The sequence below is a fragment of the Aspergillus pseudonomiae genome (genome assembly GCF_009193645.1).
Source record: "Aspergillus pseudonomiae strain CBS 119388 unplaced genomic scaffold BDV37scaffold_7, whole genome shotgun sequence".
Lineage (NCBI taxonomy): Eukaryota > Fungi > Ascomycota > Eurotiomycetes > Eurotiales > Aspergillaceae > Aspergillus > Aspergillus pseudonomiae.
This window is the reverse complement of record NW_022475999.1, coordinates 1-24,468: the sequence shown is the minus strand read 5'-3', so window position 1 is coordinate 24,468 and position 24,468 is coordinate 1. Positions and strand designations below refer to the sequence as shown.

At 49.7% G+C, this 24,468-nt stretch overlaps 7 protein-coding genes across 7 annotated transcripts; 4 read left to right on the top strand and 3 right to left on the bottom strand.

Annotated features, from left to right (window-relative positions):
* Positions 1–571: 571 nt before the first annotated feature.
* ctpA (Cu(2+)-transporting P-type ATPase CCC2) lies at positions 572–4,680 on the top strand. The gene has a single exon (XM_032080886.1). The coding sequence runs from the start codon at positions 926–928 to the stop codon at positions 4,466–4,468; it is 3,543 nt and encodes a 1,180-aa protein (XP_031945446.1). The 5' UTR covers positions 572–925; the 3' UTR covers positions 4,469–4,680.
* On the bottom strand, positions 4,659–6,334 carry BDV37DRAFT_238850 (uncharacterized protein). Its single transcript, XM_032080885.1, has 3 exons — positions 6,312–6,334; positions 5,525–6,257; positions 4,659–5,464 (listed from the first exon to the last, which is right to left on the bottom strand). The coding sequence occupies exons 2-3, from the start codon at positions 6,126–6,128 to the stop codon at positions 5,043–5,045; spliced, it is 1,026 nt and encodes a 341-aa protein (XP_031945445.1). The 5' UTR covers positions 6,129–6,257; positions 6,312–6,334; the 3' UTR covers positions 4,659–5,042.
* A 384-nt stretch (positions 6,335–6,718) lies between these two features.
* On the top strand, positions 6,719–8,982 carry BDV37DRAFT_189298 (phosphoribosylaminoimidazole carboxylase ADE2). The gene is made up of 4 exons (XM_032079633.1): positions 6,719–7,289; positions 7,354–7,451; positions 7,506–8,463; positions 8,533–8,982. Exons 1-4 carry the CDS (start codon positions 6,824–6,826, stop codon positions 8,727–8,729), a joined length of 1,719 nt encoding a protein of 572 aa, XP_031945444.1. The 5' UTR covers positions 6,719–6,823; the 3' UTR covers positions 8,730–8,982.
* A 252-nt stretch (positions 8,983–9,234) lies between these two features.
* BDV37DRAFT_279076 (uncharacterized protein) lies at positions 9,235–12,532 on the bottom strand (the record flags this gene model as incomplete). The annotated part of the gene is made up of 11 exons (XM_032086253.1): positions 9,235–10,220; positions 10,277–10,433; positions 10,487–10,841; positions 10,892–11,022; positions 11,076–11,215; positions 11,288–11,576; positions 11,633–11,826; positions 11,877–12,207; positions 12,285–12,310; positions 12,376–12,415; positions 12,482–12,532. The coding sequence occupies 11 exons, from the start codon at positions 12,530–12,532 to the stop codon at positions 9,235–9,237; spliced, it is 2,700 nt and encodes an 899-aa protein (XP_031945443.1).
* A 2,489-nt stretch (positions 12,533–15,021) lies between these two features.
* Positions 15,022–17,818, bottom strand: BDV37DRAFT_238821 (Zn(II)2Cys6 transcription factor). The gene is made up of 5 exons (XM_032080884.1): positions 17,725–17,818; positions 17,524–17,623; positions 16,985–17,400; positions 16,330–16,935; positions 15,022–16,276 (listed from the first exon to the last, which is right to left on the bottom strand). Exons 3-5 carry the CDS (start codon positions 17,383–17,385, stop codon positions 15,403–15,405), a joined length of 1,881 nt encoding a protein of 626 aa, XP_031945442.1. The 5' UTR covers positions 17,386–17,400; positions 17,524–17,623; positions 17,725–17,818; the 3' UTR covers positions 15,022–15,402.
* A 714-nt stretch (positions 17,819–18,532) lies between these two features.
* On the top strand, positions 18,533–21,924 carry BDV37DRAFT_189244 (putative C6 transcription factor). The gene is made up of 4 exons (XM_032079632.1): positions 18,533–19,137; positions 19,206–19,704; positions 19,793–20,555; positions 20,615–21,924. Exons 1-4 carry the CDS (start codon positions 18,991–18,993, stop codon positions 21,678–21,680), a joined length of 2,475 nt encoding a protein of 824 aa, XP_031945441.1. The 5' UTR covers positions 18,533–18,990; the 3' UTR covers positions 21,681–21,924.
* A 783-nt stretch (positions 21,925–22,707) lies between these two features.
* On the top strand, positions 22,708–24,440 carry BDV37DRAFT_189232 (uncharacterized protein). The gene is made up of 3 exons (XM_032079631.1): positions 22,708–23,491; positions 23,605–24,242; positions 24,294–24,440. The coding sequence occupies exons 1-3, from the start codon at positions 22,840–22,842 to the stop codon at positions 24,375–24,377; spliced, it is 1,374 nt and encodes a 457-aa protein (XP_031945440.1). The 5' UTR covers positions 22,708–22,839; the 3' UTR covers positions 24,378–24,440.
* Positions 24,441–24,468: the final 28 nt, after the last annotated feature.

The window sequence follows — 24,468 nt, the reverse complement described above, 5'->3', positions numbered from 1 at the left end:
TGACAGATGCAAGTGTCTTTCTTTCTTTTAAGTTCTTTACCAACTGATTCCTTTTTGTTGGCCCTGAACTCATTTCTGGGTTGCCGATTGTGGTCTATTTGCGGAACCCAAACCATGGAAGCTGCTGACGAGGAAAAGTACGTGTTCTCCCCGTACGGTACGGTAAGGCTGCGAACCCAGTCGATTTCCCATGATCCACTGGACCGTCAACTGTGGACAGGTTGCGGAATGCACGTCAATCCTTGACTTCGTTACTAGTACTACAACTGACTACTCAGTAACCCCAACCCCCTTCACAGGCTGGAATGTAGGGCAGTCGATTTCACTGCAAACATGCAAAGAAGGAGCTTTGTACTCCTGGTCCGTCCAAGCTTTCCAGAAAGAACCCCTTTGGACAAAGCACTGGGAGACATTGCAGGAAAAAGACCTGAAGGCTGAAAGGCAATCTATCTCGGATCCCGATCTAATCTACTCCGTACTGGTGGTAAAATACGTGTACCGGTGGCTACATTCGACCTCAGCTTGCGATATACTTTGCATTCTTTCCCCCCCACTCCTTAGACAAATAGCTATTACTTGGCATCGATTTATAATAAAGCAATTTCCTCTTTCTTTTGCGTGCTGATGCAAATCATTGAAAACCAGACAGAAAACCCCTTGGCTGAATAATTTCGTCCCCATTGGAGTTCGGCGAAGATTAAATCCAGTTCGGCGAGGATTAAATTGAATGATTGATCCGCCCGTGCTTCCGATCACATCCGTTTCGATTCTCCTCCACTCGAACCGCTAGTTGACGTCTTTTATTCTTGGGCGCTAACATCGCACCCTTCTTATTTCAACTGAAAGGGCCGGTGAGCTGCTCCTATGCACTGACACGCCTGAACCTGGCTTCCCTTGCCTGGTTTTTCATCCCCGATAAGCCACGATGTTAGGCGCCCAGGTTGATGGCGCTTCCGCCGCCCGATCGCCAGCGCACATGGCAACCACCACAGTAAACGTGGAGGGAATGACGTGCGGCGCGTGCACGTCCGCCGTAGAGGGCGCTTTCAAAGACGTGGATGGTGTTGGTGAAGTGTCGGTGAGCTTGATGATGGGCAGGGCTGTGGTACACCACGATCCAAAAGTACTATCGCCGGACAAAGTCGCCGAAATAATCGAGGATAGCGGCTTTGATGCGACAGTCATCTCTACAGATAGTCCAGCGGGTCCATCGGGTGGTGCGACTACAGTCAAAGAGAAAGAATCAATGGTCTCAACCACCACCTTGGCGATAGAAGGGATGACATGCGGTGCCTGCACATCGGCGGTCGAAGGGGGATTGAAGGAGGTAGCTGGCGTGAAATCGGTCAATGTTTCATTGCTCTCGGAGCGAGCAGTTGTAGAACACCATGCATCTACGGTTACACCCGATCAGCTTGCAGAAATCATTGAAGACCGAGGCTTTGGCGCTAAGGTGCTGGGCACCACTACGCCTCAGAGCGGATCTTCGGAGGAGACCACTGAAACTACGTCGCGACTGATGGTCACTACTGTTTCTATAGACGGTATGACATGCGGCGCATGCACGTCAAGTATAGAAAACGTTTTCAATGGCGTGGAGGGGCTGGTCCAATTCAATATAAGCTTGCTCGCTGAGCGCGCTATCATCACTCATGATCCCGTGGCTTTACCGTCTAAGAGCATAGTAAACATGATTGACGACGCTGGTTTTGAAGCGACCATTCTATCTTCCGAACCGCAAGCTCCTGTCTCAAATGCCGTCGGCCGAGTCATGCTGAGCCTTCATGGCTTGCGGGACGCACCCTCGGCGGGTGCGCTAGAGGAATCCCTTCTTCAAAAGGCAGGTATATCCTCGGCATCGGTGGATATCGCTACGTCGCGGATAACGGTGTCCTATGATAGTTCGGTAATCGGGGTTCGCTCAATTGTGGCAGCGATCGAAGCTGCCGGATACAACGCCCTGCTCGCGGATACGGATGACACCAACGCACAACTGGAATCCTTGTCCAAGACAAAGGAGGTCCAGGAGTGGAAGCGCTCCTTTTTGTTCTCTGTCTCATTTGCCGTCCCTGTGTTTATCATTAATATGTTGCTGCCTATGTACCTTCGCTCTCTCGACTTTGGCAAAGTACAGTTGATTCCTGGCCTCTACCTTGGAGATCTTGCTTGCCTGCTTCTCACCATCCCAGTGCAGTTTGGTGTCGGGAAGCGATTTTACATCTCCAGCTATAAGTCTCTAAAACATCGCTCGCCGACCATGGATGTGCTCGTCGTGATGGGTACATCCGCCGCGTTTTTCTACAGCGTCTTTGCAATGGTGATGGCCTTGCTCATCGCGCCTCATAAGCGACCCAGCACAGTATTTGATACGAGCACGATGCTTATAACGTTCGTAACACTTGGCCGCTGGTTGGAGAACAGGGCTAAGGGACAAACCTCCGCCGCGCTCTCTCGGCTTATGTCGCTGGCCCCGTCAATGACAACCATCTACGATGACCCAATTGCGGCGGAGAAGATGGCAGAAGAATGGGAAGCTTCTAGAACCGATAACGGCGAGCAGAAGTCAACGTCTGATAATGAAAGGCCTGGTCCAGGACACCAAGTTATCCCAACTGAACTGATTGAGGTCGGCGACATTGTCATGCTTCGCCCGGGAGATAAAGTTTCTGCCGATGGCATCGTTATTAGAGGTGAAAGCTATGTTGACGAAAGCATGATTACTGGTGAAGCTCTGCCAATTCACAAGGCCAAGGGTAGCGCTGTGATCGCTGGAACGGTGAACGGCACGAGCTCTGTTGACTTCAAGGTAACACGGGCGGGCAAAGATACGCAACTGAGTCAAATCGTCAAGCTTGTCCAGGACGCGCAAACAAGCCGCGCGCCTATTCAACGCATGGCTGATATCGTTGCAGGATACTTCGTCCCGGCGATTATTAGCCTTGGACTGATCACGTTCTTTGGTTGGATGGTGATGAGCCACCTGCTACCGCACCCGCCTAAGATTTTCCTAGCAGATGATAATGGCGGTAAGCTCATGGTCTGTCTGAAACTGTGCATCTCGGTTATTGTCTTCGCCTGCCCCTGCGCTCTGGGTCTTAGCACCCCGACGGCAGTTATGGTTGGCACTGGTGTTGGCGCCCAGCAAGGAATCCTCGTCAAAGGTGGTGCTATTCTTGAAGCCGCTACAAAGATTACTCATGTGGTTTTCGACAAGACCGGAACCTTGACTACTGGGAAAATGAGCGTGGCTGAGGCTAAGATTGAACGTCACTGGACTTCGAATGAATGGCGTCGCAAACTCTGGTGGCTGATTGTCGGCCTCGCAGAGATGAACAGCGAACATCCTATTGGCAAAGCAATCTTCCTCGCAGCTAAGACAGAGTCCGGTCATTCCGACGACGGTGGACTGCCGGGAAGCTTAGGTGATTTTGACGCTTGTGTTGGAAAAGGTATATCTGCCTTGGTCGAGCCCGCATCCAGTGCCGAGCGTGTCCGGTACCGCGTCCTAATTGGAAATGCCACGTTTTTGAGGTCCAGAGACATCTCCGTGCCTGAATCCGCCGAGGCCACGGATTCTGATACGACAACATCAAAGATTCCTGCTGGTATTACGCGAATCCATGTGGCAATCGATAACCAGTACACGGGAACACTCTTGCTCCGGGACACTGTCAAGGTAACCGCAGTAGCAGCGGTTGCAGCTTTGCATCGCATGGGTCTCTCTACATCGCTCATCACAGGTGATACACACGCCACCGCTATATCCATCGCGAACGCTGTTGGCATCTCGCCCGAAGCTGTCCACGCATCTGTCTCTCCCTCTGACAAGCAATCTATAATCTCCTCACTGGAAGCATCAGGTGAACGAGTGGCCATGGTCGGAGATGGAATTAACGACTCCCCAGCCTTGGCCACCGCATCTATCGGTATCGCCCTTGCTTCTGGTACAGACGTCGCCATGGAGGCAGCCGACATTGTTCTGATGCGACCCGACGATCTACTGTCCGTACCCGCGAGTCTGTCACTCTCTCGAGCAGTCTTCAACCGCATTCGGTTAAACCTCGTATGGGCCTGCATGTACAACGTCATTGGTCTGCCTTTCGCCATGGGCTTATTCCTCCCCTTCGGTGGATACATGCTACCCCCCATGGCAGCCGGCGCAGCAATGGCAGCATCCAGCATCTCGGTCGTGGTGAGCAGTCTCCTCCTCAAATTCTGGCGCCGACCACGTTGGATGGATGCCGAGAAGCTCGAGAAACAGGTGGAAATGGGTAGCCTCAGCTTCCGCGGCTCCCGCAAAAGCTGGTGGGAAGCAGCCCTCTCCGTCAGTGGATCCAGTGGTCGTGGCGGACCGTTGCGATGGATCAAGGGCACAAAGGTTTGGTCCATCCTTACTGGTAAACCATCCGGTCGTCTGGACTCAGACGAAGGCTACGTCCCCCTGCAGACCGTCGAACCTGCCGTTTAAGCGTAATTACATCTAGTTTGTTGCATTATTGATTCTGGAGTTTATACACTACATTTAGCATGATTAGAAGCATGCTTTTCTTCGGGGCTCTCTGACGATCCGTCTGAGAATTGTCTGATTTTGTTTGATTCGGTCTGTTGGCTATACTGTATGTTCGTTTGGATTGATACGATACCTCTTGGTTCTGTTTATAGCGTTCTGGTCAATGATACACTTGGGTTGCTCTGATCAATGATCGTAGTGCGAGGGAACTTCTGGTACCTCGTTAGTGTGTAGAGAGCTTTTGCCGACAATGATTACAGCACACCATAGCAATGGGTTTTATGTTCACGTATTTCTCGGAATTTCTATCTACCAGCTACACGATATCATCAATCTTAATATACCAGCGTACATGGCGCACATCACATCATTAACAAGGCTGAAAAGGAGACAAAAGACCTGCATCACGCTGGAATCATATTTCAGTTCGTCAGTCATGAAACACCACAAGCTCAGTCAAAGAACAGAAAGTGGGTAGCTTGCTTCTGTGCAGAAACTGTTAATCTAACTCATACCAATTCCAATTTTCAAACTATGGTTTGGGTTGCTCATCTCCCTTCGTCGAGGCACCGACCTCTTCATTTGCGTTTTTGGCGTCGTCTAGCGTGATGTCTCCGTCTCCGTCTGCGTTCTCTTTGGTCGAAGTCTGGTTAGCATCATTGTCCAGCGGGCCGTTTTGCTCGGCGGAGTTGTTGTTGGCTCCTTCTTCGTTCTCGAGTGTCATCTCGACTCCCTTGCCGTCTTGTAAGCCCATGTCCTCTACTCCTAGTATCCGGGGGCCCCGAGCATGGGGAATATCTTCTGAGGGGTCTGTCTGTTGGGGTCCAGTGTCTTCCATCGCCTCGTTTTCTATAACCGATGTTGTCGGATGGGAAAGTACGGGCTCAGCGGCGCCGTCTGCTTCTTGCTGAAAGGAATGCTGCTGTGGTGTTGCTTCAGACATAGCATCGTGATCTGTCGATATGTTAGCGGATACTCAGTCTATAGGTTGAGAGCTTATATGGGAGAAAGTACCTTCAGAAAGAGAAGCTCCACCTTCGCCCTCAGCATCTGGAGAAGCAATATTACTCAACCAAGGAATGGGAGTGAGAAGAGCACCGCCCAAGGACTCATCGCTACCGAGGGCATGATCCGAAAACATCGGTCCACTCTCCGCGCCATTCAGAATACCATTCGACTGGTCCCCGCTTGCGTGCGTCTTCAGCGGGAAGATATCCGCGCTGCTAGTGACCGACACGACGCGGTCGACCGCCCGCAAGTAAGCCGGAAGGGTCTTGTAGTGCTTGTTAGGACGGATGATAAGCTCTGCGAGCCTTTGGATCGTATGCGGTGGCTTGGTGCTGAACAGCGACCTCAATGTTGATTTGGTGGAGTCTAGCAGTAACTGGAGGGCACTGGGCAGATTTGGACTGGCGGAAGACTGAGGCTGTGAGTCGGGAATGCGCTCGCCCGAGGGCTCTGTGGGCTGCGTGGATGACTGGGAGTCGGCTGGGGTGGCATTCTCTTTATTGCTGCTTGCGGGTATTGAATTGGGCTCTTGCAGGAAGGAGGTGGAGAGGTTGGAGGTTGGCTGTGGTTGGGAGATAGATGCGGTGGATTCTAGAGACACTTGGGGCATGGGAAAGACATTGTAAACGATCTATCCGGTGTTCCAGTTAAAAATGAGAGGTCGAGAACAATATGGAGGGGGACGCGCACATATTCCAATCGTTCGAGCAACGGTTCCACCATGCCAGGCCATTTCTCACTGGGATAGGACGTCAGTGCTTAGTCAAGGGTGGGATGGCAATGTCTAGCATACAAGTCCATGGAGCCGCCATTGGCGACCGTCTCCAGGGTTTCTTCGTCTATCAGGACAATCTCAGTTAGCTATTAACATAGCTCCAACAGATGCATCTGGAAGACGTGGCGGTGAACAAAGTGGGATGGGTTGTAGATATGTGCATCGCATTCAGAGACCCAATGGTTAGGGAGCCAAATCACAGCTACACAGATACGACATACCTAGAGACATCCTCCCGAATGCGAAAACCCAGGGTCAAGGAGATGAAGTCGATATCGGACGCGATACGATGCGAAACGATAATGCCGGAGCTTTCGTAGGCGCGCGGGGAGGCGGGTAGCCACCGTGCCTTATTGGCCCGTGCAGACGCTTATCAATCGGCTCACGTGACGGTTATCGGGCCAATTTTTTAGAGGCGGAGAAGAGGGGCTCATGATTCACTTGCTCCAGATCGTGTGGATTTGCGTCTCTCCGCGGCTCCCACTTGTATTGTGCACCCGAATCAACTTCTTTTTATACCCTATCCCAGTATGTGGAACTCTCCTAAGGTAGGAATCCTCGGCGGAGGCCAATTGGGCCGCATGCTGGTCGAGTCCGCCAACCGATTGAACATCCAATGCAACGTACTCGATGCGGAGAACTCCCCGGCCAAGCAGATTAGCAGCCACGATGGCCACGTTACCGGCTCATTCAAGGAACGCGAGGCCGTTCGGGAACTGGCCAAGACCTGCGACGTTGTAACGGCGGAGATTGAGCATGTCGACACCTACGCCCTGGAGGAGATCGCCTCTCAGGTCAAGATTGAACCCAGCTGGCAAGCGATTCGGACGATTCAGAACAAGTTCAACCAGAAGGAGCACCTGCGGAAATATGGTATTCCCATGGCAGAGCACCGTGAGCTGGCCGAGAACACCCCCGAAGAATTGGCCAAGGTTGGCGAACAGCTTGGATACCCTATGATGTTGAAGTCGAAGACTATGGCGTACGACGGACGTGGTGAGTCATCCTTGACGATGACCATTTACACTATTTCACGGCTAATATGTATGATTGTGCCTAGGAAACTATCGTGTTAACTCCAAAGAGGATATTCCCGAGGCCCTTGAAGCGCTTAAGGACCGCCCATTGTACGCAGAGAAGTGGGCCTACTTCAAGATGGTCAGTACCCGACCCCTATTGTCCAAGAGGAGGAGGTTGCTAAGTATACAATAGGAATTGGCCGTCATGGTCGTGAAGACCAAGGACGATGTCCTGTCATACCCCACCGTCGAGACCGTCCAAGAAGACTCGATATGCAAGCTTGTCTACGCCCCTGCGCGCAACGTATCCGACGCCATCAACCAGAAAGCTCAGGAGTTAGCCCGTAAGGCCGTCGCAGCCTTCGACGGAAAGGGCGTCTTCGGTGTCGAAATGTTCCTCCTCGAAGACGACAGTCTGATCCTGTGCGAAATTGCTAGCCGTATCCACAACTCCGGCCACTACACCATTGAAGGTTGCCCCCTGTCTCAATTTGATACCCATATCCGCGCCATTCTCGATCTTCCCATCCCTCCCAAGAGCCTGGAGCTCCGTCAACCCTCCATCATGCTCAACATCATCGGCGGTGCCGCCCCCGACACACATCTGAAGGCTGCAGAGCACGCTCTCTCCATCCCCAACGCCAGCATCCACCTCTACAGCAAGGGCGCCGCCAAACCAGGCCGCAAGATGGGCCACATCACCGTCACCGCGCCGACCATGCACGAAGCCGAGACGCACATCCAGCCCTTGATCGACGTGGTCGACGAGATCCGCGCCCAGCGCAGCGACATCAAGACCAAGCCCCAGCAGTCGGGCCCCTCGAAGCCCGCACCCTCCGTGGCCGTCATCATGGGCTCCGACAGCGATCTCAAGACCCTCGTACCGGGACTCAAGCTCCTTAAAGACTACTTCGGCATCGAGCCCGCAGTTGAAATCACCTCTGCTCACCGCACCCCAGAGTACATGGCTGAGTACTCCGCCAGTGCCGCTGCCCGCGGTATCAAGGTTATCATCGCTGCGGCAGGCGGCGCCGCGCATCTCCCCGGTATGGCCGCCGCTCACACCGCTCTTCCCGTGATCGGCGTCCCAGTCAAGGGCAGCTCGTTGGATGGTGTAGACAGTCTGTACAGCATCGTGCAGATGCCCAGAGGTACGTCCAACCCTGATGATCTCCAACCGATGTTTTCTTATGAAGAAATCACTAATACATAATTTATAGGTGTCCCCGTCGCCACCGTCGGAATCAACAACAGCATCAACGCCGCTCTCCTGGCCGCCAGAATCCTGGGCTCCTTTGACCCGGCCATCCAGCGCAAGGTGGAGGCGTATGCTGAGCAGGCTAAGACCGAGAACCTCGATTTCAAGGGTACTAAGATGCGCGAGCTCGGTTGGGAAAAGTACTTTGAGCAAATGTGAAAAAGGGACTGGGAAAAGTTGGTTTAATAGAGGTTAAAATAGACGTGCGACGTGCTGATGAAATTTAAGTAGTTATGTCTTTTGGAGATGTGTAGTTATTCATTATTAGGTTTATTGTAACCTCTCTTATCTGTTGAGTACCGCTCGGGGTTTATTCTTATGTACGGTGTGGTGTACTAAAGCTATCTGATGTATTGGTAGTGCCACATGTCTACAGAATATTTTATAGCATAAGATATCGTAAGAGCAGATTACAACATATGATTAACTAAGTACCTTGTGACAAGTCACAACCATAGAGCATTAATACATAAGAGAAAGTACATGACATGGCAGACTAGAACCATGATCATAAGTTACTGGCACCAAACCCATAATCCACAATTCAACACAAGGGGGTAACATGACCAAAATCACAAACACAAACTGGGATATCAAAAACATATAGACAGCATAGGATACATCTTAAGGAAGTCATGGATCAATGGTGTGCGAGGCTGATCTCTTAAGCAGTCTGGGGGTTGAAAGCATGTTCAGCTCCCGGAATGGTAGCGGGAACACCATCCTGGGTGGCTTTGTAGCCGCCATTCGAAGTGAAGGCTTTGTCGACCTGGTCGGAGAATCCGCGGGCACCGTAACCGTTTGCTTTGTGGACACCGTTAGTGGCACCATTGGTAACTCCACTTGTTCCTTTGACGGCAGCAGAGCCGTTCGTTGCCCCGACAGTGGTGGAACCGTTGGAAATGTGAGCACCGGTAGCTGTTGCACTGCCGCTGGTCACGTTGTCATCGGCAATACGACCTTGGGAGGTGGTGTGTGGCTTGCGGGTGATATCAGCCGGGGCAGGAATGTTGGTAGACTCAGGTGCATCGCCGATAGTGAAGATAGGTGACTCCCAACGTTCGCCCCTCTCTGCAAGCTCCTTGTATTCAGTGGCCTTGCTGGAGATGCCACCAGGAAGCTGAATCTCGGGGAAGAGGGAATCGTGAAGTGTCGTTGCCGTCTGGACCTGGGTGTGAGAGGCGCGCTGGGCGATAGCCTGGGCCTTCTGCTTATTCTCTTCCATCTTAGCGCGCATGGCATCCAGGTAGCGGGAGTAGATGTTGGGTGCGTTTGCGGGATCCTCAATGGCGGCTTCCTTTGCGCGCTTGACCTCGCTGTGGATCTCATAGGCAAAAGCATCTCCCCTAGAGAACGCATCGCGAACCTGCTGCTCGAGGACCTTCTGCAGGACGGGGCGGACAGTGCGGAAAAGCAATGGCTTGAAGACCGTGAAGAGAGCCTTGTGCCTGGACTTCTTCAATTTGATGTTGAAGGAGTCGATCTTCACGGACACTTTGTCCAACTTCACGAAGTTTTGGCGGTCTTCCTTATGGGCATTGGAAGCTGTGATTTTGAAGCCAAAGCCATCTCCGCCCAAGAAGATATCCATAACCCCTTCATCTGTGATGGCAGGGAATCCCTGTTTCTTGTTGATGTAGTAACTGACATCTGGAAAGTTAAGAGTTAGCATGAGTTTGGAGTTGTGCAAGTCGAGTCAAACTTACCTCGCAAGTCGGCCTGAATTCCAGAAACAGAGATCATGATCTTATTGTCTCTCTTACTGCTGATCTTCTTCCGTCCCCAACGGAGGTAGTTGTCACTGCCGAACTCGACAACATTCGGCATCAAATTATCACTCTCGACGACAAGGTTTTCAACGACCTAAAAGAGGTTATAAGCTGAACCAGAGCTTACTTCGACAGGGGTAAACTTACCACATCAGCCATGGGGTCCGACACCTCAATTCGAGGGATAGGAACGTAGCGGACATTCTCAAAGATGCCAGGCAAAATGACATCCCGAAGATCCGTAAGAAGGTGTGGCTTGAAAGAGACGTTACCGCTTGAGTCTCGGCCGAGGTCGGTGAACAGCCTCTCAACCGCTTCTCCGAAGGCTTTGTTCTGAGGATCGTGGGCGAACTGCTCGCCAATAAACTTGACTTCGTCAAGAATGCGGTCTGTATGGTCCCTGTAGCGTTCGCGCAACAAGTATCGGCCGTGGTCGGACAGCTGATCATAATGGCGGTCCCAGTCCTCCTGCATAATGTAGCCTTGTTCCTGGAGAGATTTCCTGTTTCTATTAGCGAAGTCTTATGAAATAATCATCAGGCAAAGACATACCGGATGAATGTGTCCATGTTCTTGAACCATCCCTTGAGCTCAGGATCTCTGTCCGCATCCCGATAGATATTCTCTAGCGAGTCAAAGAGATCGTCCAAGGACGTGCTGTTGGCGAATCGCTCGATCAGGACCTGTGACAGAAATTCAGTAACTGGCGGAGTGCTTGCGTCTCAAAGGAACATACCCGTAGGCTCTTCTCCATTTTGCTGATCTTATCAGTGCCACGGGTGCCCCTAACAGTTCCAGCACCCTGTTGGGTTACATCCCTAGTAGTACTGCCATACTTCTCCGCGAGAGACAGCAAGGTTTCGATGGCCCGTTGGTCTAAACGAGACTCATTAGTTTGCCATTTCGTCACCGAGCTTGGTGTTCGTTTATTCAATCTGGGTAACTCACAGTCGGCACGGCCCTGGATCTCAATGATCATCTTCTTCAAGCGCCAGATAGCTTGCTCGCGGCGTTCCTTGGGCATCTTCCTCGACAGGTAGCTCTTTGTCTTTCCGGCGAGGTCACGGGCACGGGACTTCTGCTCTTCGGGGATGTTCTCGGAAAGCTTTTCCTTGGTCTGTTCAGCAGCTACGGCGGCGCCAGTACGGCCATCAACTTCCACAGCAGAGTCCTGCCGCTGGTCACTAGTTGCAGCCTGGACTGCAGTGTCGGCGACTTCATTCGCTTGTTGCTCGGCCTTTCAATTGTCAATATTGCTCGTAATAATCCTCGCACGCAAAGACCAAAACTTACAGTGGCCCTGTTCTTCCTGAAACGAGAAGTAAATTGCTCCTTGTGTTTGGCATAGTCAGGCTTCTCATGCCAGGTATTGTCCTCGGCAGGCTGGTCAACTTGTGCCAGTTGTTCCTCTGACGGCCGGACCTGGTTGGCGGCTTTCTGCGAAGCATCGCCAGCAATATCGCGGACAAGGATCCAGGCATCGTTCACTTTCACATGTCAATACCACAGCAGTTTCAAAGGTCTAGAGAATACGTACAGAGCTTTCTAAACTCTCCATTGGTGATCAGGAGGTTTCCAAGGGTCTTCAAGCCTTCCAGAGCCTCCCTACCATCCTGCTGGGCCGATTCCCTACTCCAAGGAACATCTGGCTTCTCTCCGACATGTTCACCAGTGAGGCTCTGGGCCTCCCAGATGAACTCTTGAATCAATTGACCGTCATTCTTGCTAAGAATGAGTCGCTTCGCCTGCTCAATTACATCGCGAACGTCTTCAAGAAGGGCTTGTCCTTCTTCAGACAACTCCTTTGATGGTGATGAGAGAGCTTTGGACTTGAGTGCGCTGTTTAGAGCAACATCGCATTGCTTGTTCTGCAGCACGAGTCGCACGTTAGCCGTCGGGCTGATGCCGATGGGACCGTGCTATATCGTGGTGTCTTGGAACTCACCGATGGAAGTTTGCCATTCTTGAACGCTGTGAAACAGTGTCAGTGACTTGGTCGGGATGTGACTACCTCTTCTAGACATGAGGCGGTTTACCTTGGTATATCCCATATAGCTGCAGCTTCTGGTTGATATCCTACAGACGAGTGATTCGGGTTAGCATGGAACTTTCTTCCCCGGACAGAATGCGCCATCAACCCACTTTGTCCCTCTGTTTCGTATCGATCGGGCGATTGACCAGCCGGGAAGACATGATGTAGGCTTTGTTGTCTCCCGGTGCTCACGAGGTGGAGAGGAGTATTAACAACGTAAGAAAGATTAATGATTAGATATGAAGGGACTGCAGGGAGACGTCAAACGTGTCACCGACACCGAAACAGTCAAGCCCAGTGTGAGTCGAGAGAAAAATAGATTACAAGGGAGAAACAGTACGTCACGTCGTCGCTGGGGGTATCACGGGGAATGAAGGACGCAAACGGATTAGGTTAGGGTTTGGGTGTTTTGACTGGAATGCAACACAATGGGAAATTTTCTACAACGAGCAGTGGATCGAGGGTGGGAATGGATTCTTATATATCAAGCTGGAAAAGCAGGTCGCAGGGGGGGATTTCACAAGCAAGAAGAGTCCGTCAGGCGGAATTGTAACAATTGACGTCACGGTGTCGTGGCTGCTGGACTTCATTGGATTTTATTCAATTTTGATTGATTTAACAGGTACGGATTTGCTACCTTAAGAAAGCCACCTAAAACCCGTTCAATCCTTGGACAAAGCTCTCGATGCCTGGTCCCTGAGGCCATCTCGGGGTCCCCCTTTGAGTGCTAGAGATGGATGAGGTCATCCGGTGATGACGAAGAACTGCAGGACGCAGGAGTCTCCTTTCCACAGTACTAGTACTAGTAGTAACTCCCCTTGCAAGATCAAGAAAAGAACGAAAAGATCGTCAAACCTTAACACACCACCTGTTGAGGTCGAGAAGCGATCGGCGCGATGAGGTTCGTCGTATGTACGATGCGGTAACGATGGAGTCAACGGGCGCCCTATCATGGACGTTGGGTCTCGAGCTAAAACTCGACATCAACCTAGAATCGCAGACACTTCCATAAGGGCCAGTCAATACGGAGTACTCGTTCGTACGAAGCGGTATAAAACTAGACAGTATTCGGTGAGCTGTGCCTTCTCTCCACTCGGCACCGCGGCAACGCATCACAATGACGTCACCACCTGAAGCTCGATTTCAATTCAATTCATGCTCAAAGCTAAACATGTATTTCGATATAGTACTACTAGTGGGTAGTAGTATGGGGTTGCCTGAGAACCCTGAGTTACACTATTGATGTTACCTAATTAGTCTTTTTTTTTTTATTTTTGTTTTTTTTTTTACACTCAAGGTTAATCTGTATGCTAATTTTCATAGTCTACACCTAGAGCTACCTACTACACAGCGCTACGGAGTACGTATAGAGCTTAATGTTCAGATGTGGACCCAGGCTTAGCGCCCTCTGCACCCAACATTAAAGCCTCAACGGTGGGGGGATTTGACACACGTACCAAAGACTAAGGAGAAATCAGATTTTTATAATTTAGATAGCCGCTTGAGCACGCTCTGTCCAAAAACGGTCCACAGAGTTCTACTACAGCAGAGCTGCCGGAAGCTTTTAGCATAATATAGAAAAAGGTGCATCTTTCTATCTCTCCCATTAGATCTTCGATGTTCATGTTTTCTTTCGCTCGTCTGTTAGACATAGAAGAGGACACGGGACGGAAAGAGAAAAGAACAAATTTCAGTAACCGGCCAAGTGACCCAAGTCAAAACATTCCTATTTGATCTATCCTTTTCTCTGATGGTGTAGCTCTCTCAACCTCAAACCATATCCATTGAATTGTAGCATGAATTCGTGGCCGGTGCCCATGCTCACTAGGGTTACTGCATTGCGTGACTATCCGGTTAATAGCCCATCTGGCATATATATTTTGGTATTGAATGGATAGTTGGATTTGTACTATGACAGTGGCAGACTTTCCTTTTTTCCGTCGTAGACTCGGGAGTCAAAAGTCAGCCCATACAGAGAAACTTGTAATGTCTAATGAAGGGGGTAAAAGAATTGGTCTGTTTGGTGCAGAGGACGCACCCTGTTTGTACGTTCCAGAATCTTAGCCCTTGATTCATTCCTCAAATGAGGGGTCAAATATACCCTTGAGTCTAGGAGATGGTCCCAGCACTTGTTCCATAAATCTAGGTACTCCATTCCACTTACCAAGAAAGTATGATTCATATGTAGTATATACTGCAGAAAAAATGGTAGATAGCAATGAACAAAGGGAAACTCCAGGCCTAAAGTTACCAAAAGCATATCGTACGGTTCTTTGCGATGGAGGGTTTCCTCTATCCATGGCAACTACCCCTGCGAAGAAACTATGTCAGAATAGTAAGGCAAGCGCTGGAAATGTACGCAATGAACCAAAGCGACATTATGTTAAGCCAGTACTCTAATGCAAAGCATCCATGACTTTGGAATGGAGTACATTGATTTGGTCCTGTGGTAGGGGTGTTTGAGACCGCGCACCTGAGCCCTGTACAGAAGAGTAGGTATGGGGTTTATTGATTGACTGGGAATACGAGAGCTCCGATACTCCCACACATACAAGAAGTATAGCTAAAGCAAAAAAGGGGTTGGGGCGCAGGAAGTGAGGGAGTAACGGGGGAAGACTATACGCTTTGCAGACCCTTAATATTACCACATACTGTAACAGCTGACTCCCTGATTCTTAAATTCCCTACAGAAGCCCCTGAAACGCATGTGATAGTTCACTCACGAGGATCTGCTGAATTTCACCTGCTGCATCGCACTCATTCCGCACCATACAGTGACTAAGTTGCTTTGTAAAAATGGACAAGGATGAAAGAAGAGGATAAGGATCAACATGTCAATCAAGGCTTAAAAGTCGGGCCCAAACAGTGAGATTGTCAGGGACTTAGGGCTTTCACGGTAGGCGAAGAGCTCCACACGACAGCTCGAAGGGAGGAAATCATGATTGTGTGACCTTGCCACCAAAACTAGGGAGCAATATTGAGCAACCAACAAAGAGAAAGAATAGGAAAAGGAAACTTTTTGGGCGGTCCTTCACGGGGCATTAGGGTTATAATGCCCTAGAGTCAGGTCAGAATACACAGTCCCCGCACCAGGTAGAATCGCACATGGGCCAGCCATGTAGGCACCAGGTCCCGGGAGGTAAGCAACGGGTGTATCCATCAGTTGTTTCCAAACAGATGCTGAGTCCTGTTGAAAACCTTCGGGAAGGTTGTTGAGTTCCCACTTCACCGCGCCAAATTGTAGCAACTTCTGGATGTGATCTAGGCATTCAATGGCACGACTATGGCAGTTGACAGTATTACAGGCCTCCAACATGGGCGGTTTTGTAATGTCGTGGAATACAGAGGGAAGAACGGGCACTGAGGGGCTCAGGACGAGTTCGAAATTTTGCTGTAGGATGTCCACAAGTCGCCGGCTAACCTGATATATTCGTCGGATATCGAGAGAGGTCATTAAAGGCAACCAGTGTTGTGTCTCCAGAATGTGATGAAGTTCGGCGGCGTACTGTATGCAACGATCGAAAAGTAATACTTTTCCGTAATCACATAATCTGGAGTAATCCTGCGTGGGTGAAAGTATGATGATTGTGGTATATAGCAGCTCTGACCTGTAGAGTATTGGGAAATAGTTCGGCACATTCGTAGGTGCATTATCGAACCATTCCCGAGCTCTTGAGCATAGTACCCATGTCGACTCTAAAGACAAGCCATCTATATTGAAATATTTTGTCTGATAAGCCGAGGATAAGATCTCCCTAATTTCGACTATTTTCCACGCAGGCTTCGAACTGTGTAAGAAGATATGACTCTTTCCTGTCATCGCAGACCCAGATGTGGGTGGCAGGGCGACATTCATAGAGTCATCCGATAATGAGAAAGTTCTCTCTAAAGCAGTGCTCACACTCCTTCACATACAAGTTAGCCATTTGAAGATCTTTCAGGACAGTGAAGAACAAACCTGTCCATGCAGTAAACGCAGTGGAACACGCGCCGACGCATATCCAATTGTTCATCGGCCGGCAGAACCTCCGAAGGGGGGTCCTGGTGTAAACCTAAATCCACCGAGGCCCTGGCGGCCATTCCTACGAGATACCACACGCGAAAATGTTTAGGATCAAGGAGGGAATACTGGGCAAGCAGTAGTATGGCCTGAATGCCCACAATAGATCCAGGGCGAAGAACATCCTCGGCGAACGGCAAAGCCCCCGAAATCAAAGATAAAGCTCTCTGATGACTACTATCCCCGCTCTGGTGAGATATAGATGCAGAAGCGATTGCTAGCACCAAACGAAGAAACCAATGGTCAATCGGCTTGGCAAAACGACCTCCAGCCTGATAAACAGTATCCACAGAAGTCCAGAAAGTTGTCTCGCTGAAGAAAGGCATTTGAGTGAACAAACTATCAAAGTAATGTTGCAGAAGTGGTGTAATCTCATGGCGTGCCGGCAGTGACTGTGAATGTATCTTCGGGATAGGCTCAGCGAGAGAAAGTGATAGGAGTAGATTTGCAAACGAAGTATCAGATTGAATTCCATGAAAGTCTCTGGAGGTGGCGTTCACAGATCTAGTTATGTTGTCAGCGAATACATTTACCGGGGATCCGAGCCACAGACAGAAAGCCAAAATCTCCAACTAGGTCGTCGATGTCAGATATCTCTTTTCGGTGAGCCTGCCCAACGGTGCCTGCAGACGACATCGATGTTATTGAGCTCTCCCGGACGAAGCCGGTTCCATCAACGGATAATGACTCTTTATGGCGACGAAGGTCAGCGATTTTCCTTTCGAGTCTTTCGCAGTAGCCTTCCAAAGAAGCAACATAGCTCCTCTCTTTTCCTCTAGCGAACTCATCACTCGCGCCGGAACAAGTACTCGCCTTTCCTACTCGCTCACATGCGGAGCAGGCAGGCAGCTTCCCATCGCATTTAATTTTGGCCGTCCGACATCTTGAACATGCGGCCACTGGCCGGCTGACTTTGAGCAGTGGCTTATCCAGAAAAGAAGCACTAGACGTCATATTGGTACATATTATCTAAACATCGGTTAGTCATAATTTAAGACAAGAGCAAGTCGATCTCATTATGTGCACACTTTGGTCATGGCGTGGGGCACGGCTCGCGATTACAACGTACGGTTGGAAGATAATTTTACCTACATATATCAAAAGCTAAGGATGTCGCAAACAGAGAACGAAGCATAACACCGGGGGGGTATATCAAAAGTTATCCTTCATAAATAGATCAGCATAACCGAATCTGCCATCTGAAGACATCAGTCAAAACGGCCGAAACAAAGGGGTATAGAGAATGTAGACTAGGCATAGCCGCCTATCTGATGGGGAGGGGGGCGCACTGACACGGTCAATCAAATTAGCAAGTCAGGTTAGCTCTAAGTTTTAGATTTTCAAGTCAAATGCTTCTTAAGGTTAATGGTGCATGCTGAGAGAGAAGGGGGGGTCCAGAGGATCAATTGGAGGGGAGCCTCAGGCGCATCAGTAAGGCGGGTATTTTGTGGCTAACTGAAAGTAATGTAAGGAGCAGTCACGTATCTTCAACGGTAAGATAACAGTAAGAGGGTACAGTAGTCAAGAGGCAATCAGGCGATTACAATTATCATTGGCAGGAAGTTCTCAGATCCTTTTCCCCCCTCCAATTTTCACCCCACCTTTACTCTGGTGTGCCCCCCCCCACCGGGGCCAAGCATCGAACATCCACTTCTCAGCTTCATTCAACATGCCTCCCCCTACCAAACATACTCCCGATTTCTCAAAGGAAAACTATGCAGGTACTACACTCTACAAGATTTTAGACTCATGGTCTTGTGCACATCCTACCTCTTCTCTAGTTTACTCACAGATATTGGTAAAATCGTAAATCGAGAGCTGTTGTAATGATGATTCGACAATCAAATGTGTAACCATTACGGGCAATTATGATATTGTAACGGATACCGAGCTTGCCGTCCAGATATGAAAAGAATATATCAACCTACTAGCTTCATGTTTTGTTGATCTGGCTGAATGTGTTCGCTGCCAATAAGACAAAGATGCTACTGTAAGCATTCCTCGTGACCAAATGTCCCTCCCTTTTTTTTCTTTTCTTTTCTCTCTCTCTCTCTTTTTTGCCTTATTCCTTACTGGTCATTCTCGCGTTCCGTAGTCCGTCATTCATTCATTTAGCGCGTTTGTCGATCCTAGCGGGACTGGACCGAGGTTTCGCCTCTCAGTCCACTACCTCCTAGCCTCCTGTTACCTGCATGGGGCTTTTTTGGATGCTAAACTGAATGGACTCGACAGATCGGAACGAGAACTAGCCATAGAAACGACTCCAAAACCTTCGGTCCTTCCAAATCGCCCATGCTCTTCTGGTGACACTGTCGCAGATGCCCCCTCGCAGCTAGGCCACGTTGGAACGATTCCTGAATATGTCGAAAGCCTTGTTATCCCCGACCTTTTGCCATTGTTTCACAAACCTTCGCACTTCGGGATTGGTCTGAATTGCCTTGTTGCGTGCACAGACTTGATCTCATGTGATCGCATGGAATGTTGGCTTCGATCGTCACTACTCAATAGCAAGCAACCTCTGGTCAGCCGAGTTGGGGACTGTTCGGCCCGTTACCAACCATGGCGACACAGCTAAACCCATCCTATACAAAGCCACAGTTCACAAATCCTTGGAGGAGTCCCTCATCGAAGACGCCTGGTCAATCAGACGAAATACCTGATGGTCGCATTGCACACACATTGACTGCCTGTACTAGATGCCGACAAGTATGTTTTAATCGGGTTCTCTCCTTCTTATTTCTAAGGTAGGGACAGTCAGACTGAGACCAGTGCAGCGCAAATCTAGGTGTGATCCCGGGATACCAAGGTGCTCCCCCTGTGAGCGCAGCAATGCAAAATGCGTGTACTTCGACTCCGCCCGAAAGTGTACCATACCAAGGACGTACATCGTTTCGCTACGTGAGAAAGCCCGTACGTTGGAAAGGGAGCTGGAAGAGGCCGAGAAGGAATTCCAGCATGCAGCCGATGCAGAATTAATGGTTCGGGGAGCTGGTCGCATTCGGTTCAAGGAAAATGACGAGTCAAGATTTTTAGGACCGTCGAGTGGCATCGCGATTACTCGCTTAGTTATGGAGATGGCCAAACAGAATACAGACTCAAAGAGCATCAAGGATGTTGTGCCCGAATTAACGGCACACGAAATAAAGCAAGCGTTTGAGCAGGAAAGCTCTAAGCCAACATCGAAAGTTTACCCCATCATTAGCTCAAACCCGCAGCCGAGCCTCCCAGCGAAGTATGTCACTTACAGACTTGTTGATGTGTTTGTGGTCAAAGGTATGTCATTGCCCATCAAATTTTCTTTTGCCCTTTCCTGCTTATCTCCATTTCCAAAGTGTTTGTTTGCACGCTGACATCTCGCTAGCGCAAGCGATGCTCCCAACATTGCACGAGCCCACGTTCCGCCAGGAGGTCGAAGATGTTTTCAACGGATCTAATGATCCGTGCAAAAATTTCCAACTACGAATGGTGATTGCCATTAGTATGCAAAAGATGAGTACTGCTTATGCAGGATTAGCCGACAGCTATTACCTTGCCGCGCTACCCTTTCTAGAAGCCTCTCTGAGGCGGATGGACCTGAGGGCTTTGCAGTGTCTGGTTTTGATTGCCCAATATTCTTTGTTAACCCCGACAAGGACCGCCGCGTATTGGGTCGTTGGAATAGCCGTCAAATTATGTCAAGATCTGGGACTTACTGACGAAGCTACAATCACCAAGTCGCCCAGTGGAGAACTGTTGAATCCCTTGGAAATAGACATGCGGAGGCGACTCTTCTGGATCGTCACCTCCATGGAATTTGGACTATCCCATAGTCTTGGACGGCCCAGTTGCTATTCTGTCAGCCACGATCATATGGGTGTCAAATTTTTTGAACTCATAGATGACAAATTTATTACCCCAGACGGAATCCTTCCAGGAGGGAAACCAATACTACCTAAGTGTATCGCAATACACTTTTTCAAGATGCGACTACTACAGCTGGAGATAAGACGCACTCTCTACCTCAATAAGCGCGATGCTCCTGTTGATGATCAAGATCCATGGTTCCAGCAAATGCTCAATAAACTTGATTATTGGGTGGCCTCTTGTCCGAAAAACGACGGAGGAAGTGGCTTGAGTGAGAAGTGGTAAGGACACCACCCTGAGATTTTTTTTTTTTTTTGGTCGTTTGCTTACCATATTACAGGTTTCATGGCAGGCGGAATACAATGATCGTTTTCATGTTTCGCCCCTCCCCTCAGGTACCGGAGCCTTCTGTCAGCGCTGCGCAGAAATGCTACGAGGCGTCCGTCTTCAATGTGGCAATGCAACGAGAGCAGATTGCGACTAAATCGGTCGACTTGACTTGGATCTTCACTCAATCCCTTTTTATGGCGTTGAACACCATACTTTGGTCCCTGTCATATCCTGAGATTCGAAGGGAGCATCCCGTAGATGAAGTCAAGGGCCACCTTGATATAGCGTTAGAGGCCATCGTGCTTGCTGCAGAGAGATGGCCCGGCGTTGCATCGGCATTACTTCTATATAAGAGCCTTGTCGCGGCATGTCTCAAAGCATACAACACTCATGAATCATTCGTCGTCCAATCTCCGTCCAATCATACAACACCGGCATCGTCGCAGGAAGTTGCGACGCCGCCATCCATTTCAAGTCCTGCAAGTACCACAATGTCATTCCCTTCTCAGAACATCCGGGGCATGAATGCCTCAATTCCTGACAGTTTGTCTTCGGGCACATTGTCAAGAGGGCATTCTGCAGATCCGACGTTCCCATTCTCAACCACCTCGCCTCCTTCGGAACCGATGAAACTGGCCCCGTATCCCCTGTGGGACTCTCAAGTGCAGACCCAACGGCTTACTTCCTCAAGCATAACGCCGACCCCATATACCACCTCATCGTTCAACCCAACGACTGTCGCTTGCTCTGATGGACAGTTCGACCCAACCACGCCCTACAATCAGTTTCCCTCTGTTGTTCCCGGTTTGCAAGGCTGGGATCCTGATTTTACGCTTGCCTCTACAACAGCAAGCCACCTTGCGTATGTTGAAGCGACTGTTGATCCTATGAATTGGATGGACTCTATTGGAAATCAATACTCGCAATATTTCAATGGGGCATACCCTATTCCATCGTGGCGTGAGCGGACGCTCAGTCAACATGACCAGATTGAGCTCATGGCGAAGTTGGAAGAGAATATTCCTGATGTGTCAGCCCAACTTGTGCGGGAGTCTGCAACGTTTTACCAGTCCTAGTAGGTTTGGGGAATTGACAACTAAGTCACAATATGTTTGCTATTGCGAGAGTCGCCGCGGTTCTTCCCGTGCAGCGGCCTTTGTTTTGATACATGAATGTAGATATACCCATGGGCGATTATTCAAAAAAGGGCTTACGAGATACGGTAGCTTGGTGTTTGGTGCTAGTTTGGCTTTGATTTAGTCTCTCAGGTGATATACAGTTAAGATATGGAGGAATTAAAGTCTACAGAACTACTTTTTGACATTGCTCCCTAGACCTCGAGTATGTTCAATATTTCCTCAGTATGGGTTGAAGCTATCATGGTATACTCAGACCGGAATAATTCATTGTAATAGCACGATGGAATACGAATAGAGGAGGCGAAGTGGTAAAAGGTGGATCACCAGCGGTAAGCAGTGGCTGGGGTTTCAGGAGGCTGTAACGGCCTGCGTTTTGTAGTACGGGAAATACCCGTTTTCTCTCGTTTTTTTAAAAATATATATATATATATATATATATTTCTTGTCCTTCTGAAATAGATATCAGGTGTTGAAGAAGATTGAAAGCGAAAATTGAGAAGGTGAATGGCATCAACGGTGCCATTGAAACAACCCTGGAACATTGTACAGAGTAGCGACAAGGAAATGCTAATTGGATGCAAGTCGCCGCTAACTTCCTTAGCGGTTGATAGTAAAATCCAATTGAATCCAGCAAAGATTGAAAGATCGAAATCGTATTGACAGGTATCGTAAGTTACAAGCCTTGAAAAAGGGCTCGGTCACGTGCACTTCCGGTCTCTTGCCGTCATCCAACATCTCAAAGCCGTCCGTTTCTCTTCCAGTGCGGACCAAAGGGCCATCGCTCACTCCACCATCGCCGAGTTTCGCCTTCCACTCTTTTATATTGCTCATCGAAACGCTTGCTTGACAACATTCTGGTAGCGCTCAGAATCGGATCATTGGAATGTGTGCATATTAGACGGCTGTGGAACGTCTTGCTCGCCCGCCTGAGCGAACCTCGACCGGCGTGATTTCAGCCCCCCCTCATAGCCTAGATCTGCTTTGATCTGCCCTTGGGTTGAGAGTCTGTGATATAGACCTCCTCTCGAGGCTGCAGGACTCAGAGCTGCTCAGGCTCTGATCAATCTCCTTCCTCCGAACCTTCACTCGGGACCCCATGTCCGATCGCGCCTCCTCGGCGTCATTCCGGTTAGGGCCTCCTTCGCCATCATCTCCCGCCACTGGGTCTTTAAAAGCGAACCACCCTTCTTATATCTCAACCGAACACACCCCACAAACCCCGACATCTCCTCCGTTGATGTCGGTAAGCGCTCAGAACTATGCCTCCAATTTCGCATCCTCGCAAACGTCACCTGGCCAGGCAACGTCACAACCTGCAAACCTCTCCTCGCCACCTTCTTCCGTGCCGATGTCTACCCAAGCCTCACAGCAACCCACAGTAGGTACAACGAATTCGTTCCCGACACCGGCTAGCAGTGTGAACGGTCACTTCACGGGGGCAACGCCTGTTGATGATAGCGAACAGACAGAGAAATCATTCGGGCCGGAAATGGGGGCGACATCCACCACAGATCTGAATGCGCCCATGCAACAGACAGAATACAGACGGACAGACCATGATCGGCAGTCGGAAGGGCCAAGTGCGCAAACCGGAATCCGCGATTTTGGAAACACACGCGGCCAGGATATGCTGAACCATGGCGATGCCATGGATATCGACAAGGGAACGGCGGATCTATCTAACTATGAATCAAGTTTAGAATCTCTGCAAAAAGAGTTTACGTCGGCCTTCCATCTTTGCAAAAGCTGTAAGAGCTCCCCAATACCAATCCTTGGTGCGGCTGTTGCCGTTTTCATAATGCACTCTGGTCCATCATTTCTTGGATTGAGATATGTTAACACTGTGCTATGAAATCTACAGCCCATATTGCGACTGGTCCGGACCCGTCGTATGATCTTGTTTCCTTGTACGGGCTTGGTCCGGTTGCGAAATCGGTTGCAAGGATGGATCCGGTAACTGGGGAGAAAATCAACAGACTAAGAAAGTCCTACGAAGGCAAACTGAAAGGCCTAGGCTTAGCTGGGAGAAACAAACCTGTGAAGCAGGAACCCGGTATGGCCGGTGGGCTGAGATACATGACGATGTGGCCGGAAGAAGAGTGGCAAAACCAGAAGGTGTTCGGGAAAGAGATCAAGGTTGCTGATATGGATTCAGCGTTGTATAACCTTCAGATGAGAGCCATGAAAATGGAGCCGGGCACAGTTACGAACAACGATTATTGGGAAGATATTCTTGGCCATGAAAAGCAGTCGAAACATGCTGGAAGTGGGGATGGTAGCAAGAAGGCTGCGACACCTTCCAATGGCGCACGAGTGCCCAGTCAGGCAAATGGAACACCCACTGCAGCTGAGCCGGAGCGGGCTCGGCCCAGTCGGGGACGCAAGAGGCATTACGATGACAATAGCTTTGTTGGCTACGGCGAAGGCTACGCAGACGACGATGATGATGGCGCATTTTATTCCAATAGCGAAGGAATTAGCAAGAAGAAACGGAAGAAGGTATAGTCTGTGATCCTAGAATGTTTTGCCTTGACTAACGCTGGATCGTAGGATCATGTGTCGAAAATATCAACTCCTCTGCCCGAAAGAGGTGGAAGTTACGGGGTCGGTATGTATGGCATAGGGGCTAGGTAACTGATGGAAATTTGGCGAACCAAAAGCAAGTTGCGCTTTGCCCTGCTTTTCCTCTCTGTCTCTTTTTTTTTTTTTTTTTTTTTTTTTTTTT

Coding starts and splice junctions, on each gene's coding strand:
- ctpA (XM_032080886.1), top strand. CDS start 926: ATGTTAGGCGCCCAGGTTGATGGCGCTTCCGCCGCCCGATCGCCAGCG.
- BDV37DRAFT_238850 (XM_032080885.1), bottom strand. CDS start 6,128: ATGCCCCAAGTGTCTCTAGAATCCACCGCATCTATCTCCCAACCACAG. Junction 5,465..5,524: donor TGGAGCTTCTCTTTCTGAAG/GTACTTTCTCCC, acceptor ACATATCGACAG/ATCACGATGCTATGTCTGAA.
- BDV37DRAFT_189298 (XM_032079633.1), top strand. CDS start 6,824: ATGTGGAACTCTCCTAAGGTAGGAATCCTCGGCGGAGGCCAATTGGGC. Junction 7,452..7,505: donor AGTGGGCCTACTTCAAGATG/GTCAGTACCCGA, acceptor AGTATACAATAG/GAATTGGCCGTCATGGTCGT. Junction 8,464..8,532: donor CATCGTGCAGATGCCCAGAG/GTACGTCCAACC, acceptor CATAATTTATAG/GTGTCCCCGTCGCCACCGTC.
- BDV37DRAFT_238821 (XM_032080884.1), bottom strand. CDS start 17,385: ATGACGTCTAGTGCTTCTTTTCTGGATAAGCCACTGCTCAAAGTCAGC. Junction 16,936..16,984: donor GTTGGAGATTTTGGCTTTCT/GTCTGTGGCTCG, acceptor CAACATAACTAG/ATCTGTGAACGCCACCTCCA. Junction 16,277..16,329: donor TGCGTTTACTGCATGGACAG/GTTTGTTCTTCA, acceptor TTGTATGTGAAG/GAGTGTGAGCACTGCTTTAG.
- BDV37DRAFT_189244 (XM_032079632.1), top strand. CDS start 18,991: ATGGCGACACAGCTAAACCCATCCTATACAAAGCCACAGTTCACAAAT. Junction 19,138..19,205: donor CCTGTACTAGATGCCGACAA/GTATGTTTTAAT, acceptor AGACCAGTGCAG/CGCAAATCTAGGTGTGATCC. Junction 19,705..19,792: donor TGATGTGTTTGTGGTCAAAG/GTATGTCATTGC, acceptor ACATCTCGCTAG/CGCAAGCGATGCTCCCAACA.
- BDV37DRAFT_189232 (XM_032079631.1), top strand. CDS start 22,840: ATGTCCGATCGCGCCTCCTCGGCGTCATTCCGGTTAGGGCCTCCTTCG. Junction 23,492..23,604: donor CTTCCATCTTTGCAAAAGCT/GTAAGAGCTCCC, acceptor TGAAATCTACAG/CCCATATTGCGACTGGTCCG. Junction 24,243..24,293: donor GCAAGAAGAAACGGAAGAAG/GTATAGTCTGTG, acceptor GCTGGATCGTAG/GATCATGTGTCGAAAATATC.